Genomic DNA, 23,550 nt, shown 5'->3' with positions numbered 1-23,550 from the left:
ACCCATCGTCCTTCTGGGCTGCTCCCCGGACCCCGTCCCCCAATTCCTCCAGGTGTGCCAAGACCTGAGCAGCCCCAGCGGTCCCTTTGAACCAAAGGTTCCTGATCAAAACTCCATCTCTGAAGGCCATCTATGTCCCATGGGCCTCCCACCCCGAGCCAGTTCTGCTTTTCTTCCCCTTTGCTGTCACTGTTGCCTTTCAAGCACTGTCACCCATACAAGGAGTTCCGTGAGTTGTGGCACGAAGAAAAGAACTTACTTAAATAACCTTGTAAGTGTCCCACTAATTGCTGACAAACTATTTATAGCCGTCCAGCATCAGCGAGCTGCTAGAAAGCAATGAACCTTTCTGATTAATGCACGGCGAGTGCTTTACTTGCAAAACTCATTGCCAAAGGATATCACTGAGGCATAGGACTTAGCAGGATTTTTAGGAGGATTAGGCTGAGCGCAGTGAAAGAACACCCCCAGCTAGGATCTATGGAGAAAAGGAACATAAAACCTTGTGCTTTGTGATTCCTTTTATGATGAAGATGAAGAAATTGTAGCTAGGATTTAGCGGACAGCGATCAGGCAGAGGATAAGCACTGGTGATGCTCACCCCTCAGACTGCCCTAATCTTTATTTTCAGCTCAGAGACCTATTTAAAGACCCCTTTTAAAGAGACTTTTAAAGACCCCTCAGTGAGTTTCTCCTCCAGCACAGAGTTCCCAGCTCTGTTCCCCGCCATAGGAACAGCTCCCACCTCCCCATTTCCTTGGGCTGCCTCAAGCTGAGCTGTTTGGCGCACAAAGCGTTGATCTCCAGCCATCAGGACACCACTGGTGTGAGATATTTGCTGCCCCAGAGCGATCAGCTCATCCTTCTCCTCTGCTTTCTATGTTTTTTCATGTTTGCTGTAACCCCAAACTGTCATCACTCCAATGTTGGCAATGGCCAATCATGAGCCAATTGTTTATGTACGAACTCATGTTGGATTTTCCCTGTAAGGTCATCTGCCATTTTATCCCCAAATCCCAGCCCTGCAAGAACCTTCTGAGCGTGTTCACCATTGTCTTTCATCTCTGCTATGCTGAAAATGCCAGAGTTAACACCAGGTTTTGCTATCTCACCATCACTGTTTCCCATCTATTCCCTCAATATTTATCTCTGCTTGGACTTTCCCTCTTAGCTGTGGCTTTTCCAGCCATTGCTCCTGGGAATGAAACAGGAGGCCAGAACCTCACCTGGTGCAGAGCAGCAGAGGACACCCATTTATACCCATTAAGGGTATAAATCACAGGCCCAGTATCGGCCAGGATTATTGTTTTTTCCCTTGGGAACACTGTCCTGTGCCTCATCCCCACGCGTGTTTCTTTGGCTGAGGGCAGTGGAGAGCTTCCAGTTCTCGTAATTGTGCTGTAATTGGGGCATTCCTCAGCCTCGCCCCGGGGCCCAGCAGCTCATCCTGCACCTCCACCCATCCGCTGGTCCTGACATCGGCCCCTGCTCCGCTCCTCATCACACTTTGCTCCCTGGCTAAAACTCCTCCAGCTTTGGGGAAGGTGGGTGTGGTGTGTGAGAAACTGGGAGCACGAAGGTACCTCCACTGGAAGAGGGAAGCCAAGCAGGAAGGCATCTCAGGTTGGTTCATTTTTGCTCAGAAATCAAGCAAACCCCAATGAAGAAGGAAGAAGAGAAAAGTAAAAGATTTTAGACAAGCACTGGATGCCTTGGTTCACATCTGCCTCTGTGGTGCCCCAGGGGTGCTGTAGAGTCCTTCAGGTTCCTGTCATCCTCTGCAGAGGCCTCTTCAGCAGAAGTCATCTCCTGTGATGCCCCACGGCCACAGCTAATGATGAAGAGGTACAGATGTCCCCCAGGAGCAGTGTCACTGGCAGCCTTTCAGGTTGCATTACATGAAGTAACTGATGCTGCCAGCTGGAAAGCAGCTGCACGGCAGATTGCATCCCTCATAGCACAGGAAATTAGTTGTAATTAATGAGGAATTCCCTCTGATATGAGCAACGGGTCAGAGTTTAGCTTCTCCATAAGCTGGCAGCCTAGCACTGACCTCATGCAGTGTTCTGCAGTGGCCGTGGGGTTGGAGGGGCTGTGGGGACATGCTCTCCCAACCCAGGGCTGCCCGCTGCCCCCAGCCCTCCCTCTGCAGCTCCCAGGGCAAAATGGTCATGGTCACTCATGGCAATCCATGGTGGTAGGAATGGTTTTCCACCAGAGAAGGATGAGAGCAGGATGCAGTGACTGGGAAACATCGTATTTGGAAAAGTCGATGAACCTGAGGGTTGGGTTGTCCTTTTTTTCTATTTGCCCCTCAATTTAAAGCCAATCTGACCATACAGAGCCAGCTATAGCCTGCAGTGAGCGCATTCCTGGCTGCAGGGATGTGCTGGTGAGCCCTGGGCATCGCTCTGCTGCAACACACGGCGTTTCAGTGTGGAGGACTTGGCGATGTGTTGGGCATCCAAGCGGTGCTCACCAGAGCCAGGTCTCACAGCACCCACCTCTCCATTGCCTTTCATCTCACTGCCATCCCACCCTGCTCCACAAACACCACCCCTGTTTGTAAAGTACCCAATTATCATAATTACGCTGAGCTCAGAGCTTCATTCTCGACCCCAACTCGGTTTGGGTTTTCTGCTTCTGTTTCAGTTCTGAAGAAGGCTTTGTTTCCATGAAACCTCCCTGCATTTTCCAGCTATTCCAGTCGGTCAGGTACAGTTATTGCCTCTCCCTCCACACCTTTCTTCCCCTGCCAGAATCACAGCCATGTGTGTGAGTTCCCTCTGGGGATCCCAGGACGCAGCCTCGGCACAGTGCCCACACGGGCAGCGCGATCAGAGCTGAAACCCTTCATGTTTGTTGTTGGGGTCGTGATGGTGGATCTCCCACCCCAGTGGCACCATGGCCAAACTGGGATCTCCAATCCCAAAGGCACCACGTCCAAGTGGGAGACACGATTATGGGGTGCACCCACCCATTTCTGCAGTGATGTAGGAAGTGATAGGGGGATGAGGAGGGTAGGGCAGGGGCTCAGCAGGGCGGGGGGGTACCAGTGTGACGGAGGCTGGAAGAGATGATCTCCATGCAAGGCTGAGCCCAGGGCACAGGAAAGGACCGAGCTGTCTTGCTATGTACCCACACCTACTCTTGGCCAATGCAGAGATGAGCTCATGCAGTGTTCGGCCCCAGAGACCATCCTTTAATACACATGCAGCCGCATGGGCACATCTTAGGCTGTGCTGGAGGTTTGGGAATGGGGGGAGCGGGGCTGTCCCCTCTCTGCAGAGTTGGGAGGGGATGATGGCTCCTCCAAGAGCACATCTTGTGTGGGTGAGACTGAGAGTGGGAGAGAGGCAGAGCTGAAGGGAAGAAACTCAGATCTCCTTCCTAGATAGTTGTCCACATGATTCATCTCAGTGGGGAGTTCAGGGCAAGGGTGCAAAGAGGACGGAGGGGCAGCAAAGTGGGGGGTCAGGGGGGCAGTCAGAAGGGTTGGGGATGTTCTTCTGTCCTGGTGCTCCTGTGGGAGAGAAACAGAGCAGAGCAGTGGGGCAGAAGAGGAGCTTCCCAAAAAGCGGCCCAAGGAACTGGGATCCCAGCTGGGATAACGCTCACTGCGATTACCTCTCACTGTCCTGTGGGGGACTTGGCAGCATCAAACATCTTCTTCCGCCCCTCCATCCCTGACATGGCCTCCACGTTCTTGCGCCAATCACCCACCTCCACAGGGCGCTCCTGCCAGGGGATGGGGACAAGGGGGACAGGGGTTGGGAACAGAGCACTGGCAGCCCCACAGCTCCCCGCCCCATTGCACATTTGCCCTGCTGCAAATGCCCTCTCCATCAGAGCTCTGCCCTGAGTGCGTGGATGTGGGGCTGGCCAAGGGGAGCTGCAGCAGGGAGCTCTGGATGCACGAGGCTACCAACCCAAAGCTGCATGAAAATCCCAGAAAATCTCCTTTGGAGGATGAAGCCGATGTGGGACTTACTCCAGTTCTACACCAGCACACCGAGTGCAAGCAGAAGCACTTTCACTGCAAGGAGAGCTCAGCTTGGATGGGACTGGGAGTGCTGGAGGTGCAGGGAGAGCCCAGTAGGGCAGAATGGGGAGGAGGCAGCCCTGGGTGCGTGCCCAGGCACCGGCTCTGCCAGCCCACAGGCATTCATAGATTACAAGCCGTGCTCCCAGATCGTCTCACGGCATCTAAAATAAACTCAGATCTGATCACCACCTGGCGTTGAGACCTGTAAGTGCAGTTTTCTGTCCAAAGGGCTGAAAATACATCCTACAAGCAACAATGGGGAGGAAAAATAAAAAGGAAAAATGAGCAGAAAATTGAAGCTCTTGTGCCAACTGCTGAGCTGGGATCAGGAGGTAAAACACAGTGATCTTTGAGGAGAGGCACTGGGATAGCAGCACAGCTCTTCTAGGAGGAATCTGGACATCCCAACTTTGCTGCTGCTCCAGGGAGGACCAAAAAGTTGCAATTCCTGAACAAGGCACTGAAAAAAAGTCCTCCAGACTCTCTGTGGCTGTCAAAGCACTCTGTGCGGAATTGCCAGGATGGCCTCACCTGAAAGTCATCTCCTTGTGGCTATGGAGCACAAGGTGGACCAAAGCAAGGAGTCAAGGCAAAAAAGTCCCAATGCAGTGCTGGGACTCACTCCTTTCTCTTATCTCTGCAAAGCTGCTGTGAGCTGGGCTGCCTATCTGCTGCCAAGTGTGCTTGCTGCGCTGGCTCTCTCTTATCTAATCTGGGCCTGGGAGTCTCCTGGGTGTTTGTGACTGGGAATGCACCAAATCAGAGCTCTCCTTCCACCCAAGAAGACCAAAGACCAAACTCTCTGCATTTGCAGCTCAACAGACACCATCTTCCATTGCCATCCTCTGCCAGTCACCTGGTGCAGCCCAACAGCTCCCAGGTGATCCTGTGATCCACACAGTGAGCACAACCTGCTATGTCTGAGGCTTACAAGGCATGAGGACAGTCCTCAGAAGCTGAAGGAGTAGGACAGGGGCAGGTCCCTCATATGGGAAATGCTGATCACGGCCTGAACCTCTGATTGACCACCTAAGGCAAGCACTGAGTCAGCCCTGGGAGCACAGGTGAAGGCAATTCACCTGTGCTACTGGAAGGGGTGAAGCCTGGCTGCACCTCTCCTAGATCCCATTTAAGTGCTGACTGCCACTGTGGAAGGGTCTCTTTCTGGAGATTGCTCCTTATTGCAAGCCTGATACTGGTGAGCATTTCCATTTATTTTGATAATCTTACTAAGCCTAACCTCTTGATTGTACATCCCTCCATCTACCCACCTTCTCTGTGTCCTCCTTCTTGACAGACTTCAGGTTGGCTCTCAGGTCCATGGACACCTTGTGCTTGGAGCCCAGCAGAGCTCTCAGCATGGCATCAGCAGAGACGCGGACCCTCCGCAACGGGGGCCGCTTGAACTTCCCTCTCAGGTCGAGCACTTTGAGCTTCAGGTCTTTAATCTGCAGGATGGGGAAGGGAGGATGTGGAGGTCACTGAATGCAAGCCCTGCATGGGGGCAAGGGAAGAAGGTCGTGGTGAAACAGCAGCCTCTGCTGACCCCAAGTCCCAGCAGGGTCCAAGCCTCTGCCCTTAGAGCCACACCTCTCCCTGGGCTCAGAGCTGTCATTGCCTTGTCCCTGCCCCCCTGGATGGCAGCTGGACCATGAGAAGGAGCGCTCAGACCTATGGGGGGTGATCAGGAGAGTGTGGAAGCTGCCTTCCCCTTCCTACCTCCCTAGTGTTATGGTTGCACTTTGCTTCGATGTCATATCTCTCTTCATCCACAATCTCAACCTTCTCGTGCAGCTCCCGGCACAGATCCTACGGCCAAGCACAGCACAAGGGAGGTGAGCAATGGCCCCAGTGCTGCAGAGCCATCACTCCATGCTTGGGGCAGGGATGTACCTGGAGCTGGCTCAAGGAGAGCCCGCTGGTGTGCAGCGGGGAGATGCGCTCGGACAGGTATCTCTCCTTCTCCGACTGTTTGTCCACGATCTCCTGATCCCACTCCTCCTTGGCTTTTGCCAGCATCAAGCTCTGCAGGCACAAGCAGACGGTGGAAGTGTGGATGGGCAGATCCCATTGCTGAGGTCTCTCAAGGTGCCGGTGGGCCCACGGGATGCTGACCTCAGCACTTCTGTGTGCCTTTGCTCTGCTGTGGCAGAGACTTTCCCAAGCCACAGCAAGGGGAGCTCCCAGGGTGGTGCTGCACAGCCCAGGTGCACCAACACAGGGGCTGCAGGGCTGTGGCTGCAAAGCAGGAGGGCTCAGAGCTTCTCACACCTTCACACAGGGGGAAGAGAGGGGAGATTTGCTCTATCAGCCACAGCCCACATCAGTGAGCTTTCTCAGAAGAGAGGTGGGCCATTCCCCACCACCATCCCACCAACCACACAGCTCCTGTTCCACCAAACCCAGGGAGTTTCCAGCCCTCAGGACTCACCTTCAACAGGAGCTTGCGTGAGGCTGTGATCTTGGATTTTCTCTAGGGGAAAGGGGAGGGAAAAAGCTTTGAAAACCAACTCGGAGAAAAGGCAGGGGAGCATCATGATCCCTCTCAGAAGGGGCAGCACTCACCTCCCTGCTGGCAGGCGCATTTGGGCAGGAGCAGTGAAGGAGAGGAGAGAACAGAGCATCAATGAGTGGGAATCAGAAGGAGGTGGCAGTCAGAAGTTTCCCTTGGCATTGCCATTGGTTTCCTTCTCCCTGTGTGCAATGACTCACACCCACAGTGAGCCTGACCTGCAGGCAGGCTGAGCGGATGGGGCTCTCTGGGAGCTGAAAGTCCCCGCTCAAAAAGCCAAATTCTGTGATTCTTTGCTTTCGGGTCCTCTGACCTCAGAAAGCTCCAAGCTTCTACTGAGGACACTGACGTTGCTATGCGTTTTTAGTTGAAGAGAGATGATTTTTTACAAAGGGAACAGCACAGAGGTCCCAAGCAATGTATTCTCCAGTCTGAACCCCATATATATTAAAAAAAAAAAAAAAAGGCATCTCAGTGGGTAGGAGTGGGAGAGCCCCGGGGGGAGGTGAAGCAGCACTACTTACGGCTCCGGCATCGTGGCACTGGGCTGATCTCCTGAAAACACCCAAAGGCACAGATAAATAAATAAATAAATAAATAACGTGCAGAAATAACCAAGTAGATATGGAGATGGGTTGGTAAATAAATCAACAAACAGGAGAGGAGGATGAAACAAGCCACAAAACGGTTGTCGGTTTGGTGCTGCCAATTGAGAGGAGAGCAGCAGCAGCTGGTGCCCCATGGAGCTTCCCAATGCCTGCCCCACTCCTCACCCAGCCCGGGTGGGGACCTGTGGGTCTGGGTGTGCGCAGGATGGGCGGAGTGAGGGGTCACCCACCCCCTCTGCTCAGACCCCCCCAGCATCCAGCACTGCTCAACCATGGAACGCTCGCCATTTCATACTTGGGATGCTCTCAGTAACCCTATGCCCCAGCAGCTGCTGTGTGCTGAGCCCCTGCTGGCTGCTCACAGCGTGAGCCCAGGGGTGGGAAAAGCACTGGGAAAATGCCCATCGAATCTTCCTTCCCTCTTTGCATCCAAACTGAAGGCGCATCTCAGTAACAAACAGCTCTCGTCGGAGCTGGTGGGGCTGCTGGTGTTCCTTCACACTGAGGTGTTCCACCTCCACCGAGCTCTTTGTGCCCCCCAGTGAATTTGGGAACCATTTTAAACAGCAAAGGGGAAAATTAAGAAGAGTTCCTCTGGTCCTGGAGAGGCTGAGCATTGCACAGCAGAGGTCTCCCACTTTGTCCCCATCCCTCCCTGTGTCCCCACTGCCTCAAAACTCTTATCTGAAGCATTGTAGCTGGGGGAGAAAAGCCACAGATCCCCACAGGAGCCCCATCCCACAGGGCTCAGGGTTTACAGAGAATAACTCCAAAAATAGGATATATATTTTTTAGCAAAAGTCAGACATCAGCTGCCCATTTCACACTTTTTTTGGAGGTTTTTGGTGACACAACGAATGCCCCAGAGGACACACGGGGAAGGCTGAGGACAGACCCCAACGGCTCCTTCCTGAATTCCCCAGGGGAGACAGAAAACCCTTTGTGTCCCAGCAGAGCAGCAGGAGCTGGAGGAGCCTCGTGGCGTTCCTCCCCTTCCCCTCGGAACAAAGTCACGTTCCAGGAGGTGGGACCCACGCCAGACCCCATCCCAGCGACCTCTACCAAGGACAACCAAGTTTTAGGGCAAAATAGTTCTAATTTGGCTTCCCAGAGGGCTAGAGGAGCAGCAGGACGTGCCTGGTGAGCTCATGTCAGGGATCTGGGGGCTCCAGACCCAGAGCATCCATAAAAGACTTTGCTCTCTGATGGAGACACGATCGGGACGAGCTCATTTTGCTCTGATCACACGTCTCCACCCATAAAAAGTTTCATAAAACACAAAGGCAGAGAAAATGTTAAAAGAAATAACCCTGTAAAATCAAACACAGCCGGCCCTGCCATCCCCTTGCAGCCACCCTGGGTGCACTCCAAGCCCACCTCCCCGGTCCCACCAGCAACCCCGAGCAGCCACAGAAGGACTCAATCCACCCCAGAATGGCACTGGTGGCCGACTCAGATGGAACACCCCTGCCACAGCTGGGGACCGACAGCCCCACATCCCCAGCAATCCCACCGGGGGGACCCTCTTACCTGGGAGCTGGTGCCTGGTGTCTGCAGAGCTGAGCACTGCGGGGCCCGGCGGCGGAGGGGGAGTGTTAACCCTCAGCTGGTTTCCAAGTGGTCAGTAAAAATAGCACAAATCCCCTCTGGTGCACTGCGAGCCCCACTGCCCCATGACGTGCAGCACACACCTGGGGTGCTGCCTTGGGCACACGTGTGCATTGCAGCTGGGTTTGTTGCACCGCGACCCCAACGCGCTCACAGCAATGTCTGCTGTTTGCACGAGGTCAGTTCTGCTGCTGCTCGCTGCCCAGTGTGCACAGATGCGTGCATCCAGGGTGCAACAGCAGTGCCCATGCGCTTCCCATTCTGTCTTCTCCCACGCAGTGCTGGGTAAGCCCTGCAAGGAGGCAAAACTCGCGAGGCCATGTCTCTGCATGACTTTTCCCTCTGCAGAAGATCTCTCAATTTTATTTATTTTTTTGCAGAAAAGGAGATGTGGTGAAGAGCCCGGTGAGTTGATGTATGCACAGCCCGTGAGCTGCAGTGATGTACCCACAGCAGTGCAGCCCACGGGGCTGCCAGAGCAGGAGTGCACATCCCCACTGATGGGGGTGATGGGGAGGGGGTTCCACCAACAACACCAGGTGCTTGGTTAGAGCTGAGTGCAGGTTTGTGAGTCAGGAGCAGCCAGATCCTGATTGGGATGCTCAAGCAGTTTCCATCCCCTAAGCTGCTCCCTGCCCCCCAGCCGGGTGTCCCCACAGAAGGAAGCTCCATGCAGCCCATAGGGCAGGCAGCACCTGTTCCCAGGATATTTTTAGGGGCAAGTTTAGGAGCAAACAATCCCCAGCGTGCAGCCAAGCAGGACAATGCCCGGTATTTTAATCCTACATCTATTATGGTCGCGGAGGGACACGCAGTTGCGTGCATGGGGCAGCTCCAGTGATGGGGGATACAGCAGCCCCATGTCCTGCTGAACACGGGATGTGCAGTTCCCATCTCCTCCCACTGCTAGGACACCTGCAGGACCTGTGCCATGAGGGGACGATGCAGCAGCCCCCTGCTGCTGTGGGCTTGGTGGCGGTGGCAGTGGCAGTGGCAGTGGCAGTGGCAGTGGCAGTCCCATCTTGGCTTCTCCTGCTCTGCTCCCAGCGGACACAGGATCAGCGTGGTGGATCCCAGGCTGCAGGAGGAGGCGTTATGGCAGCCCTTTATAAGGCAAGATGCCCGCGGGGCTGTGCCTCCAGCATCTCTCCTTGGGATTGTTTTCTGCACACAGAGGAACCAAATTTAGCTGGTGACAAAAGGCCCTGCATTCCCCACAGCCCTGCCTGGGGACTGGGGCTCAGGGTGCAGCGCAGGCAATTTTGGGATGCCATTGGCTCCAGGCTCAAGTTTCGTCCTCTGTAGGGACCTGGGTGGAGGAGGAGGGGAGGGATAGGGGCTCCCCTCAGCCCTAGGCTTTGAGCTGTAGGACCAGCAGCCAAAGGACCAGCAGGAGGTATGGGTGTCCCCATCCTCTGATGCCATGGGGACATTTTGGGTCCCTACCACTGTCTCATACACGGTGATGAGCTGCCTGGAGACACTGGGGTTGCTTTATGAGATGTCACGTGTAGTTTTATGAGATGTCCTCTGAGCTCTTCATTTGTAGGATGGGGACAATGTGGAAATCTATGGGGAAGATCTATGAGGTCAAATTCTTTGCAAAATAATATCCCCCAGAGCCTGGGACAAATTGATTCAAAGCAGGGGCTGTCCTGGGCTGTCTCTGAGGAGATGGATGCCAACACTGAATTCCCAGAGCTGTATGGGGAGGTTAGACCCTGGAATCATTAATGCTGGAGAAGACTTCTGAGATGCCCAAGTCCAACCCAACCCATCCCCACCGTACCCACTGACCATGTCTCTCTGTGCCACATCCTGAAGGTGTCAGAGCCCCAAATTCAAGACGTCTGACCCCTACAAGTGGTTTGGACACCCCACACAAAGCTGCTGCCCCTGACGTGGCTTTGCAGCAATGCTGGTGGGTCCCATCCCCAACTCTTGGCCCTGGGGCCATTCCACCCATCCATTCTTGCCCTCTACCAGGAGCTGTCTCCCTTTCCATTCACCCCAGAGCTGATTACAGAGCCAGCGGGTTTCCCAGGGCAGCCAGGACAGAGTTAGAAACAACAGCTGAGCCTCTGCTGTCCCCTGGGACCTCACACCCCAAACACAGTCATCCCCATCCCAACACTCACAGCCAACCCCAAACATTGAGGGCACCACAGGGCTGGGGGAGACCCTGTGGGCTGAGGGGGAGGGGGTGGGACAGCTCAGAGATCTGGGGAAATCACCTCCAGGCATGGAATCGGAGCTTGGCACTGGGGATGGAAGGGACACAGAGGACATAAAGCTATCAGAGAGCATCCAAAGAGGGCCGTGAAGGGTCTGAGGGCAGGATGTACGAAGGGCTGAGCGCAGCACCATGGGTGACAACCCAGGACAGAGCTGCACAGCTGGATTTTCAGGCTTTGAACTCAGGCAGCCCCAGGCACCCTGCTCCATCCCGGGGCTCAGCACCCACCTGCAGCTGTGCTCAGTGCCCCCAGGGTCCCAATGCTGCAGGGGCTGTGTGGTTCCCACCCCTCTGCTCTGCCTCAGTTTCCCCACCTCCTTTAGCATTAGAGAAGCTTCCTGTGTGTCTTTGCTCTGCGTTTGGGCTGGAAGCACCCATTGAACTCCTTGCATCCCTAGCAGCCAGCTAACACATGTGGGCAGCATTTAGACTGCTGCAGAGCTCATGGGGCTCCTTACAAGGAGCTTTTCCCTGCAAACCCAGCCCCCCACTGAGAACCTTCCTGCAGGAATCACACCTGTGCTGCTGCTGCCCTGTGCTCCATGCGTGTGGGTCTGCTTGCACACAGCGTGCCCCCAGCTCACCCCTGCACACCCTATTAAAAAACCCAATTCTTAATACCAGAGAGAGGCGGATGGGTGGAAATCCATCCAAGATCTGCTTGGAAGGGGCATGGTGCATGACAAGCAGGCACTGACCGTGCCACCGTCCCTCCCCAGAAACACCCAGAGCTGGTTTGGCACAGGGCCTGGCCAGAGGGCCACTGTGCTGTGCTGTTCCCACGCAGCCGGGTGTGCTCCCAGCAGATCTGCACAGCCTCGGGCTGTGGGGCTCAGGCTGCAGCTTGTGGAGCTCGGCAGCTCCGGGCACTCACATCAGCACAGCCTGTCGGGGCACAGCCCCATTGTGAGGGATCCCTTCCCCTGCTGCTGTCCTGCCCGCACCGCCTGGCAGCAAAACCTGACCCTAAGCCTGACCCTAACCCGACCCCAGCCACCATGGGAATAGCAGGGGACAGCAGAGTGGGGGGCACAGGAGCCTGGCTGTGGGATGCTGGCAGATTTAAGGGGATGTCTATGTACAATCTGTGAAGCTCTGTGCAGGATTAGTGTTCTCCCATGTACTGTGTGGTCCCGCAAAACAAAGCAAAAAGAACAAAGCGGCAGAAGAAGGACATGTTGGGGGTACAGTCAGTACAAGGAGTTGGGGGCCACAGTGTCACATTGCCATCCCCAGGGCAGCATCCAGCGGCACAGCCGTGTCACCGCACCATCCCAGCATGGTGACCGAGGGGTCCCCTCTCCATTCCTTCCACCATGTGGGGTCTCACGGGGTTTGTGTCCCCATCCACATCCGATGTCCCATGGCTCAGCACCGCGCTGCTTCCTTCAGGTCGGCCTCACCCATCCCATCCCCTGTCCTGCAGGAGAGGCCCAGGGGTCTCCGCCAGTCCGCCATGGGCCTGGCCACATCCATCACCTTTGGGAGCCCCTGCTGGTGGCCCTGGCTGTGCCCTTTGCCCCATCGGTCCAAGTGGGCACAGCCAGGCCCTGGTGCTCACTGTCCTGCCCCATGGCACTGGGGCCGTTGCCTGCACCGGCCTTCCTGGGGAGCCCCGGGGGCTCAGTTGCCGGCTGGGATCCTATTCTCCCCTCCTCCCACTGAGCTGAGCGCCGTCTCCATCCTGCTCCGGGGATGCTGCACAGCCACGCGCTGTCCCACTGCAGCTGTGTCGTACTGCACCACTGCGGAGAGAAGCATTGCTCACCCACCCGGCCCGCGCTGGGCAGGAGCAGGGTCAGCCCTGGGGAGCCTGGTGCCACCCCCATCCCGTGTGCCAGAAGACAGAGCCCACCTCGTGTCTTTCTGTGAGAGGGACAACGTTAGCGTGTCCCTCTCTTGGGGTGCAATGGGGTGAAATCTGAGGGGAGGGAGGGGGCTGCTCTGGGAGGAAGCAGAGCCCAGCCAGGGCAGAGGGGCACGCAATGCAGACCCAGGAAAGGACCAGCCCATCCACGGGACCTCCCCCCATCCTGGGGCGACAGGGACACCGGAGCACCTCTGGGCAGGGTCCCACCACCAGTTCCCCACGCCCCGAGCACAGCAGGGCCGTTACCTGCTCTGCAGCTGTGCCGTGCCCGCACCACCTGGATGGCCTGCTGGTTCTTGAAGCGGACGAGGCCCATGGTGATGGCAGCGTTCCAGCCCGGGTCCTCCTGGGCGCAGCGGAAGTCGATCTCGTGGCTGTCGTCCATCACCACCGTGAAGTAGATGTGCCTCTCCTTCCACTCCACGCACTCCACCGCCTTCATGCGGGCGAAGCTCAGCTCCTTTCGACGCGAGCCCTTGGGCTCGAAGAGCTGCAGCCCCTTCTCGGTCAGCAGGCACCGCTTCTTCTTCCAGAGCTGCAGCAGCCCCCCGCTGCGCTTCTCCAGCACCCCTTCCCGCAGCACCTTCTCGGGGGTCATGGCGGCTCCTCAGCTTCCGCAGCCGCGCATCCCCCGCTGGGGGATTTCCACCCCTCCCCCCGCGGCTGTCGGGACCCCCGCAGCTCAGTGCCGCCCGATCGACCCCCGCCGGCTCTCACAGCGGGGCGGCAGCGACGGGACGCCCCATTCCGCCGTCCCTATGGCTGAGCTCGGCGTCCTGCCCCATGCAGCGTGTGGGATCCCCGGCTCCGCGCTCCCCAGGATCTGTTCCTACACGCCCGGCCGCTCTCCCACTTGCATTCCATCCCCGCCTCGCCTGGCCCCTCCTGCTGTGCAGCACCCTTCACGCCCAGGCGAAGCCCGGCCAGGCCCGATGCTGCCCCGCTGCACCCACCTGCACGGTGCTTTCGGGGTGCCTGCAGGCGGGTGCAGTCCTGGGGCCCCGTGCAAACAGCCCAGGGCACGGTGTGGGCAAAGGCACAGCAGGGAGAGGACAAGGCGTGGAGCTGCAGTCCTACGGGGCTGGGGGTTGCAGGGGCTGGGGGTGCAGCACCGGATGGTTGCAAGGCTATGGAGAGCAACAGCACCTGCATGTGGAGCTATGGGGTGCGGTGCCAGGTGGGGCAGGGGGGGGTTTTGGGGGCACTTCTAAGTCAGGAAGGGGTTGTGGGATGCAGTGGGATTCTGGGGAGCAGCACCAACAAGGACAGAGGTCTGTGGGTGCAGGGCTATCTGGGGCAGGGGGCTATGGGGTTCAGAAGCAGCCAGGATAGAGGGCTGTGGGGTGCAGTAGCAGCTGTAGAAGTCTGTGGGTCTTAAGCATGGGGCTACAGGGTGCAGTGCTGCCTGGGCACAACACTGTGGGTGCAGCACCAACCATGAAGGGACTGTGAGGAGGGAGCTGGGAGGGGAACATCTGCAGATGGAAATGTCCATGCCACCATCGCAAAGCGGCTGTGCACCCACCAGCCCTGCACCCAAGGGGGCTGCTTCAATCCCTCAGCACCCAGCACGGAGCTCCTGTCCCCCCTTTTCCCCCCCAAGGAGAACAACTTGGTGTCCCCAGTCTGTCCCTCAGTGAAGACAGCATCTCTAGCTTCTGAGCGGGGATGAGGCTGTGTGGCACAGCCCGGTCCTGCCGGAGTCCTCCCTCCCCAGCAGCAAAACACCGGCGCCTTTCCAGCCCGTCTCGTTCCCAACCACGACAGCTCCGTCTGTTCCCATGCCAGCCCCTGGCAGAAGCTGGCCCTGCTGTGCTGTGCCTCTGGGGACATCTGGGGGCATGGCACTGGCCATGAGCTGCTGAACAGAGCGACAGTCACAGCATCCCGGGTGGATGGATGAACCCAGAGGTGCTGAGTGTGCAGAGCCCTTCACTCAGCAAAATTTAAAAAAAAGTCAGAAAAAGGGGGCAAAACCCCATGGAGCTGCACCAGGGTCACCGTCTGGGGCTGATGCCTGCCGGGGGCAGCGCTGGCAGCCAGCATGGCCAGGGGGCAAGTCTGCAGCGCCAGGAGAGGCACCTCATTATCCCTCATTAACAGGGCAGGGCCCGCTGTGCAGTCAGGAACTGGTTCGTGCTCCCTGAGGCCAACATCACCATGTTGGCACCGGTCCCGGCTGTCCCAGCAGCCCCAGTTTGGGATGTGGGCACAGATGGGGGTCAGCTCAGGCCCCACGGGGCTCTGGGAGGACTGGAGCAGGTGGGTCCCTGCAAGGAGCGCACGCTCAGGGTTGGTGTACCCCAGGAATTTGGAAGCGAGCAGTCTGGGCTGTCCCTCCCAGCTCTGCTCCAGCAGGTGGGGATGTCAGTGACACTGCTGGGCCACCAACCCCACGGTCTCTTCCCTCGCCAGCTGGGGATGCTCACTGCATTGCTATCTCCAGCCACCATGGGAAGATCAGTTTCCCACAGCCATGTGGTCACAGAGGCTTCAACAAAGCCTGTCACCTCCCCTCTGTCTTCTGGTGACGGTCCCTGACCCAGAGAAGGGTCTCATTCTGCTGAGCCAACAGAACTCGATGCTGCAGTTCTGTCCCCACCATCCCAGGGCATCGCTGTGGGGCAATGTTGGGTACCGCATCCCTAACCCCCAGCGCTGCAGCCCCCAGGCTGCCATCAGGGCTGAGTGCTGTGGATGCAGCGGGTTGGGCAGTGCATGGGTACAGATGTGCAGACACACCAGTCCGTCTGTCCGGAGCTGTGCCTGGGGAGCAGCAGCCAGCAGAGGAAAGCATTTGCAGCCGTCCCAGTGCAGATTGGGAAGGGCAGACGGCAAGGCTGATCCATGAGTATCTCACGCCGGTCAAAGGAGAGAAACACACAGAGAAAGCGAAGTGTTTCAGTGAAAACAAATTAAACCTGGAGAGCTGCCGAGCTGGCGGATCAGAATCCAGCAAAAAAACACCCAACCCGGGAGTAGGTGAAAAGCTCTGAGCTGTTAGCACTGCTGGGCACGGCTGCCTGGAGCAGCGCCATGGAGCGGCGCTGATGGGTTTGGACACGGTGTGCGCATGGCAGCACCCACACGAAGTGCAGGAAGGAAACACCGCTTAGGAAATGGTCACACGAGGGGAGGGCGGAGGGGGCTGCAGAGCTACAGGGAGAGCCCCTCTGCTTTAATTGCAAGCTGCAACAGCACCGCTTCCCGTCCTCCCGCTCCATCCTGAGTTGCTGGGGAACAACCCCTCGGGCAATGCCTTGGGTCAGCTTTGATGTTTATTCCTTGCTCGGTGACGCAGCGCGGCTCATCCCGGCGGGACAGGCGACGCGGAGCGGAACGTTGGGAGCCTCACTGCGGGTGGGAGCGAGCTGTGTGCCCGTGCCAAGGGACCCGTGGTGGCAATGGGGCTCCCGCAGCTTCGGGGAGCGCTGGGTCGGGGCAGGGGAAGGCGCTGGTGCCGCAAAGCAGCAGGCGGGGATGGAGGAGGTGAGGGAGCTCGCTGCGGTGTGCGGAAACCCAGGGCTGGGCTGCAGGAGCCCGGGAGGAGCAGAGCCCGGCTCCTGGTGCCTCACTGCGAGTGGATGAGCGCCCCGGCCCCCTGCCCGAAGCCAAAGCCTTTGGGCCCGAAGTTCTTGGCGTAGCAACCTGCAGAGAGAGGAGAGGAAGAGTAACATCAGGACAGTGGCACGAGGGCACGGTAGCAGTTCTTCTCCTGAAGCAGAGCAGGGTTTGCCATGCCTGCAATGCCCCCCCAGAGCAGCAGGATCTCGGACCTCTGCCCCATCCCCATTCTCACACCTCCAGCCCCAGCAGCCAGGAGAACTGGAGGGGACCTGAGCCCAGGGACCCCCCTGCAGCAGCCCCACAGGGCAGGGGACGTGGCACAGACCTTTGCAGTAGATCTCCCCGTCTTTGTCTGCCAGGGTGGTGGACTCCAAGCTTTTGCCACACTTGGCGCAGCGGAAGCAGGACTTGTGCCAGGACTGTGGGACAGGAGAGGAACCCAGTCAGATGGTAATGGAGATGAGACAGCAAAGCTTTGGTACCAGGTAGGATCCCTTTGGAGGGATTCTGACCCTGGTTCTGACCCAAAGCCATCAGCAAAGGGGTTTGCTGATGGAAACTCCCCACCCTCAGCACAGCAAAGCCCTCCTGCCCCATGGTGAAGACACAGAGGGGAAACATTGGCTCCTAAACTGAGCCTTCACCACCCCCATCCATCATTGTGCAGTCACTTGCACAATGCAGTGGGTGAAAAGCAATCACCCTTCTCTTAAAACACAACAATAAATCCCCTGAGTTATTCACCAGGATCTGCTGCACCTGAGCCCAGGGGTGGCACTGGGGGGAGACAACTCCAGCTCTAAGGCAGCAAATAGACACTAAGAATGCAGGAATCAGCCAGCGTTCAAAAATAAAGCTCCCCCAGCCCTGCCAGTCCTCCGGGGACAGATGAGCTCACGGGCCCCGAGCAGCACAAAGAGCAGCCAGAGCCCTCACGGAGGAATTTAAATAAACGCTTTGGAAAACATCAAACCTTTTTTGGAAGAAAATGTGAAATTAGGGCTGGGGGAGGAGGTAGCTGAGAGTCATCCAGCAAACATTAGCACACTGAATACATGCTCTGGAATCCTCTCTGGTTTTCTCGAGCACAATTGCTTTGCCAGATTTGGGTCCCTGTAAACATCGACAACACCGGGAGGCCAAGAGCCAGCGTTGAGATTTTGAGGATAACCAAAGCGTGACACATCCCTCACAGACCCTGCTGGAGCCTCAGTACAGAGCTGGAGGCTCCTGTGACTCCATGCCTCCCTTCTGTGCTCTGGGGATAAACACCGACTGCGGGGAGGATGAAGTGTAGGGGTCGAAGTGTGGGGCAGCGCCAGTGCCACCAGCACGGCCCCATGGCTGAGGCCTTCCACCATCCTGACCCCACAGCACAGAGCTGAGCCTGGACCACGCTTGGGTTCAGAGCTGGGCAGGGATGGGGCCACAGGAGGGGATGCGGAGGATCCTGGTGAAGTTCCCCTTTAGGTGCCAGGGTTCCAGGGTGTGTGTGTGCCCCAGCCATCCCATCCGTACCTTTCCAGCTCCAATCACCTTCTCGGCTGCGTACACCGCTTGGCCGCAGCGCGGGCACCCATCAGAGCCGCCGACCTTCTGAGCCATTCTGGATGCGTTCGGGTTGGTGGGTCGGTGGGATTGGCCCCTGTGGACAGGAGGGAGCTCATTAACGGGGTGCAGGAACAGGAAGGAGGAGGGCAGAGCTGTGGGAATGCAAATCCCAGCTCGGTTTCAGAGGGGCTGTCAGGATGGCGTTGACCCCCCTAGAAACTGCAGCCCCACAGCTGTGTGCTGGGATGGGATGGGCAGCAGGGCTGGGCGATGGGGACGTGCCCATGAAGCCCTCATCCCACTGAGAACATCAGAGCAGATGTGGGCCTATTGCCGGCCACGTGGCATGCCCAGCACATGGGAAGTCCCCCCTGAAGCAGGGAATCCATGACACTCTCCAGCTTGGGGACTGCTGGACACTCAGTGGGCTTTGCAGGGCGGTACAGCTGAGCACATCTGGACAGATGTGAGGGAGAAGGTGCACATAACATCCCCGATTTCAAAACAAGACTTCAACTCACTCTTCATATTTGATTCCCAGAGACTCGCCCTTGTCGGTGCTCAGGGTCCCGGCACCCATCCCATACCCATAGCCCTTGGGGCCGTACTTCTTGCCATAGCAGGACTTGCAGTAGATCTCATCTCCATGCACAGCAACAGTGGTGCTGTCCAAGTTCTTCTTGCAGACCACTGGAAGAGAGGGAGGGCCCTGTCAGCCCGTGCATCCAGATCTGCTCATTAGCTGCAGAGGACAAGTCCTCACATGGGACAGCACAGCTCGGCTTTCAAGGAGCGAGGAAACCCCAGACAAGATCAGTGTTCAAAGGGAGTGCATGCAAAACGGCTGCAGATAAGGATCACAACAAGAACATTGTCTGGCTTTAAAAGGAAGCAACCACCAAGGCTACAAGGCTGATAATAAATAAGGCAGCAGCTCTGTTAACCTCACTGCTGCCGGCACCCTGGGTGGGAGCAGGTTTGGAGCCAGGACAGGGCACAAATCCTAAATTTCCCCGCAGATCACACAGATATTCATGTCAATGTGCCACCCCAGGTCTGTGCCAGGAGTGGGGTGTGTGCAGGGCACACTCAGCGCTGCCAGCCCAGGTGGGTGTCCCGGCCATGGGGTCAGTGTGGGACATAAGATGGGACACAAGGGGACAGCAGCAGGGCCTGGGGACCCCAGCGCTGTGCTCAGACCACTTGGACCCCTGTCCCATTCTGATCTCATCCTCCACGTCAGCTCCCAGCCCTTCCTGGCACACCGTGATGGGAGGGGAGCAGCAAACAAACGAGGCTCACAGCAATCTCCAGTGTTTACCTGCCCCGTTTGGAGCATGACGCCCAAGGCAGAGTCCACAGCACTGGCAGCCAGCGCCAAAACAGGTCCTGTTACAGCTGCACCCCAGCCATCCCCATCCCGCTCACACGCCTTAAATGTCGACGGCTCCCAGCAGCCCGTTTCACTCCTTGCCAGCAGGAAAGTTCCTTGCCCTTTACCAATATCACAGGAATGCAAACACAGCGCAGCGCTCCCTCAGTGCACTCAATCCGGGGGTGAGAGGCAGCGTTCCTCGGCCCTATTACTAAATATGGTGCTCCTCCCGCGTGGCCGCAGGCAACCCCACGCACTGCTGGCAGGAGGAGGTGGGAAGGAAGCACGTGGCCATCTAAGGAGGGCTGACAGGGTCCTGTGATCACTGTATGCTCCCCATCCCCTGGATAGGGGTTGGGATCCAGGCTGACATGGAACTGTGCATCCCGTGGCAGTGGGATACAGCAGCCCAGAGCTAAGTAGGGACAGTTCTGCATTCAGAACCTACAGGGATGGAGTGTGGGGGCTGACACCAGCGGGTTCAGAGGGCTTTGTCCTAATGGTGGTGATGCTGATGGCATCTGCTTTCCTCTCCCCCCACGCTGGGTGGGTGCAGCCTTCAGTCCATGCATTCACTCCTCCTCATCTGCCCCAACCACTGTCATGCAACAAAAAAATTCCTTCCCAATCTGCTTCCTAGAAATCAGCCCCCGGTTTCTGCATTGCAGAAATTCCAGCACACCGCACTCATCTCATGAAGAACCCTTTGTTTTTCTAAGAACAGCTGAGCTGCCCCACAGAACAGCCAGACAAGAGCTGCTGCTGCTCTGAGGCCAGGCAGCCTCCTTGCATCACACTTCTGCTTGTACTATTGCCTTAGCTGGACCAACGCCATGCAGTCAATCAGCACTCACTCCCAGAGCTGATCTCCAGTTTAATGCACTGTGGTAGGTTTGGCTCCTTTCTGATTATTTCCTTGGCAAATCAGCTCCCAATGTTTGTTTTTCTCTCCTAAAGATAGTGGCTTCACATTCCCGGTGGGGCCCAAGAGCAGTGCTGGGGAAGCTGGAGGAGCTCAGAGCAGCTCAGCAGCACGGGGCTGGGGAGCAGGGCTGCGGAGGAGCCCACCGGACAGGCAGAGCTGCCAGGCACAGGAGGAGCAGGATGAGGTCCCTCTGCAAAGCATGAGGATGGCAGCCCATGTCGTGGTCCTCTCCCTGGCGATGTGCTTCCATGAGCAGATGTGGGACAACCTTCTCCTTTCCCCATGGCGCTGAGCTCCTTCCCTTCCCCAGGCAATGTCTCCTGCCTGACGTTTTGGCTCCTGGAGGCCATCTCCCACCAGACACGGGGCAGACCGTACTGCAAAGCAATGCAGAGGACCAGGGCCAGCACTGTGCAATGTGCCACCTCCTGCCTGGTGGGAGCGCCCAGCTCATGCTCCAGCCTTCAGCTCTGAGGCACCTCTAGGGGCACCACCTCGATATTCCCTCGTGCAGGGATGCAGTACGGATGCTGGCTAAGCTCAGCCCTGACATCCCATGGTGCTCCAGGCTGATCCATGCTCCTTCAGCCTGGAGGACAGCAGAACGCCTCCATACAGCCCCTGCACCCCAGCTGCTTGTAGGGGAAACCCAGTGAGCATTGACATGGCCCATAAACGTTTAAAGGCCCACAAACAGGACACAAACTGCTGTCAGGGAGTGGGGCGAGGGGAGGGCAGTACTCACTGCACAAGAAGCAGGACTTGTGGAAGCTGCTGCCTTCACACTGCACCTCCTCAGCGAAGTACACCGCCTTCTGGCACACGCCACATTTCTTCCCTCCACCCCAGTTTGGCATCCTGTGGGGAGAGAAGGGGCAGAAAATGTTTGCACTGATTCATAAGGCTGCTAAGGAGCAGAATCAGCAGAACTCAGAGTGCCCACTTAGAGCATCCAGCGGGATCAGCATCCCAGGTCCTGGGAGCTCACAGCTCTGTTCTGAGCAAGGGAAGGGAGGAAGAGGAGTACGAAGGCTGGGACACAGGGCCAACACCTGAGCACTGACCCAACCAACCATGCAGCTCCCCAGCAGCATGTTAACGCTTCTCCTTTGCTCTCCTCTTTCCTGAAATGCCTCTGGTGAGTTATGAGAGGCCGCCTGATCTTCAAATGTGCAGATAATCCCACAATAAGACAAACGGCGAACACACGTGGCTGAGCTCCAACCCAGCCCTGGTATTTTGAAGGTTGGGGCAACAGAAGCCTCAAGAAACTCAAAGCCAACAAAGGGGAGAAGTGAGGATAAGGAGGCCAGTAGAAGGACCAAGGCAACCTCAGGTGGTCACAAAGATGTCAGAAGCAAACGCTTGCTGGAGGTGCTGGGTGATATGAGGGTCTGCGGGTGCTGCAGGCTCAGCCCCACAGCCAGCTGTGTGCAGGACAGACACACAGACAGTGCAGGTGTGGGGCTGGAGGAGGAGGCAGCGCGGCCCCAGGGTGTCAGAGCTGTTTGGGTGTGATCACAGCAGCCAGGAAGCCTTTCCTCAACGCCCTGCAGGCTGGGCTTCCTACCCAGGGCACAGTGGTGCCAAATCCCTCCCTTCCAGCCAGCCCACTCCAGTCCCAGCCCTTGCATTGCCTTAAAAGGACACAAAGTGTTTCTCTGGAAAATATGTTATTTTGTTATTTCCTCCTGGCAGAGCTCAGCAGGGTTCAGGAGCTTCTTTAGGGGGCAGACAGAGGAACCACTGCACCCACATCCACCCACATCAGCCCCCTCACCAGGGATAACACAGCACTGCCTCTGACACTGCCTCTCAAAGTGCCCCATTTCTTCTGCAGCAGGACAGCTGCCAGGCCCCACTGCTGCATCCCACAGGCCCGATTTCAGGGTCCCATAGCCCTGGATTTGGGCTGGCACAGCCATGATGTGAGCTGGAATAGAAGGAGGCACCTGAAGAGAGCAGAAGGAATCAGCTCATGGAGATGGGTGGGAAATGAGCAGGATGGAGCACTGGGAACTGCATTCAGGCCATGGGGACTCAGCCCCAGACAAATGGCATCGTGTATGGAGCAGCTGCCACAGCACCATGCATGGGAACAGCCCTACGAGAGGGGGGCTGGGATGTGCTCCTGCACCCCCATGTCACAGCGGTGACATAAGGAGACTCTAGGATGCCAGTGGTGCAAGTGGGGATAAAGGATGATACAGTGATGCTGAACTGGTGAGAGAATGGAGTCCTGAGGGCAGTGAGTGCTGGGATGCAACAAAACACTGAGCATCAGTGCAGACAGTGAGGAACAGAGCAGCAGCTGTGCTGGATCTGACATCTCCAGGGGCTTTGCCTGAAGAGGAGGGAATCAGAGGGGAATCTGAGGTCAGGAGCGACCCTCACACACACACTGTGCCCCCAGGTCCTGCAGTGGGACACTGGGGTACCACTGCTGCCCATCTGAGGTCTGTGGCAGGGATGGGCAGTGCTGTGCCACCCCGCTGCCTGCTGCTGCCTGACAGCCACATGGCTCCCAGGCTGAGCTTACAAACTGAAAAGCTCCCTATCACAGCTGGGCATTCAGCTCATTTCTCAAAGAAAAACCCGATTTTATCCAGAACTCTTCAAAGCACTTTCATGAACACTAAGAAAAGCTCCTGGCTTCCGTGGGGATCAAACCTCCTACCCGACACAGCTCCCTGCAGCTTTGGCAAGGCTTTCTGCCTGATGGAGATGGAGATGCAAGTAGGAGAAGAGGGATGGAATCTCGACGGGGAGGGGACCGCGCTGCCCCTGCTTTGGCGATGCGCTCTGTGGATGCCAAGCAAGCATTGAGCCGCAATCACAGCAACGAGGAGCAGCAACAACCCAGAAGCCAACCCCACCGCCAACCCCACGGCTGGCAGCCGCTGCACCTCCCGGCCCGGCACAGCCCCCCTGCATCCCAGCACCGCGCTGCGTCCTCGAGAGGAATTCAAGCGGCTGCTCCGGAGCTTCCCCAGCGATCGCTGCCTCCTGGCAGCACCCACGCGTGGTGCCCAGCGCTGACCAACGCCCGTTCCCACGCGCGGCCCCGCTGCCACCTGCGGGGTTTGGGAGCCCGGAGCTGCGCCCGCTGCTCAATGATGGGAGCCGCTCTCACGGTCCCGCCGGCTCCCAGAAGTTATCCGCGCTGAAAGGCAAAGCGACGGCAGGGCACGGGGAGGGGGAGCGCGGCGCGGCCGTTGGGACTTCCCGGTGAGCATCACCGACCGCACCCGGC

The 23,550-nt window shown here is 57.4% G+C and overlaps 3 protein-coding genes across 8 annotated transcripts; all 3 read right to left on the bottom strand.

The window, feature by feature from the left end:
* Positions 1 to 1,614: 1,614 nt before the first annotated feature.
* On the bottom strand, positions 1,615 to 8,744 carry TNNI1 (troponin I1, slow skeletal type). 2 transcript variants are annotated; one of them, XM_031556945.1, is made up of 9 exons: positions 8,696 to 8,719; positions 7,082 to 7,112; positions 6,611 to 6,988; positions 6,477 to 6,518; positions 5,939 to 6,070; positions 5,765 to 5,854; positions 5,317 to 5,493; positions 3,628 to 3,738; positions 1,615 to 3,523 (listed from the first exon to the last, which is right to left on the bottom strand). In XM_031556945.1, exons 5-8 carry the CDS (start codon positions 6,062 to 6,064, stop codon positions 3,631 to 3,633), a joined length of 501 nt encoding a protein of 166 aa, XP_031412805.1. In that variant the 5' UTR covers positions 6,065 to 6,070; positions 6,477 to 6,518; positions 6,611 to 6,988; positions 7,082 to 7,112; positions 8,696 to 8,719; the 3' UTR covers positions 1,615 to 3,523; positions 3,628 to 3,630. The 2 variants fall into 2 exon arrangements, with proteins under 2 accessions (XP_031412805.1, XP_010722333.1); XM_010724031.3 differs by having other exon boundaries at positions 3,172 to 3,523; positions 6,611 to 6,617; positions 8,696 to 8,744.
* Positions 8,745 to 8,854: 110 nt separating this feature from the next.
* On the bottom strand, positions 8,855 to 15,865 carry PHLDA3 (pleckstrin homology like domain family A member 3). The gene is made up of 2 exons (XM_010724034.3): positions 13,126 to 15,865; positions 8,855 to 12,754 (listed from the first exon to the last, which is right to left on the bottom strand). Exons 1-2 carry the CDS (start codon positions 13,475 to 13,477, stop codon positions 12,633 to 12,635), a joined length of 474 nt encoding a protein of 157 aa, XP_010722336.1. The 5' UTR covers positions 13,478 to 15,865; the 3' UTR covers positions 8,855 to 12,632.
* Positions 15,866 to 16,139: 274 nt separating this feature from the next.
* On the bottom strand, positions 16,140 to 23,390 carry CSRP1 (cysteine and glycine rich protein 1). 5 transcript variants are annotated; one of them, XM_010724030.3, is made up of 6 exons: positions 23,372 to 23,390; positions 21,043 to 21,155; positions 18,519 to 18,687; positions 17,965 to 18,091; positions 16,772 to 16,865; positions 16,140 to 16,527 (listed from the first exon to the last, which is right to left on the bottom strand). In XM_010724030.3, the coding sequence occupies exons 2-6, from the start codon at positions 21,152 to 21,154 to the stop codon at positions 16,451 to 16,453; spliced, it is 579 nt and encodes a 192-aa protein (XP_010722332.1). In that variant the 5' UTR covers position 21,155; positions 23,372 to 23,390; the 3' UTR covers positions 16,140 to 16,450. The 5 variants fall into 5 exon arrangements, with proteins under 5 accessions (XP_010722332.1, XP_019478715.1, XP_003212865.1 ...); XM_019623170.2 differs by lacking the exon at positions 23,372 to 23,390 and adding an exon at positions 23,338 to 23,356; XM_003212817.4 differs by lacking the exon at positions 23,372 to 23,390 and adding an exon at positions 22,975 to 22,994.
* Between the last annotated feature and the right edge of the window lie 160 nt (positions 23,391 to 23,550).

This window comes from Meleagris gallopavo, chromosome 28 (assembly GCF_000146605.3).
Source record: "Meleagris gallopavo isolate NT-WF06-2002-E0010 breed Aviagen turkey brand Nicholas breeding stock chromosome 28, Turkey_5.1, whole genome shotgun sequence".
In the NCBI taxonomy this organism is placed as follows: domain Eukaryota; kingdom Metazoa; phylum Chordata; class Aves; order Galliformes; family Phasianidae; genus Meleagris; species Meleagris gallopavo.
This window is presented reverse-complemented; position numbering and strand designations above follow the sequence as displayed.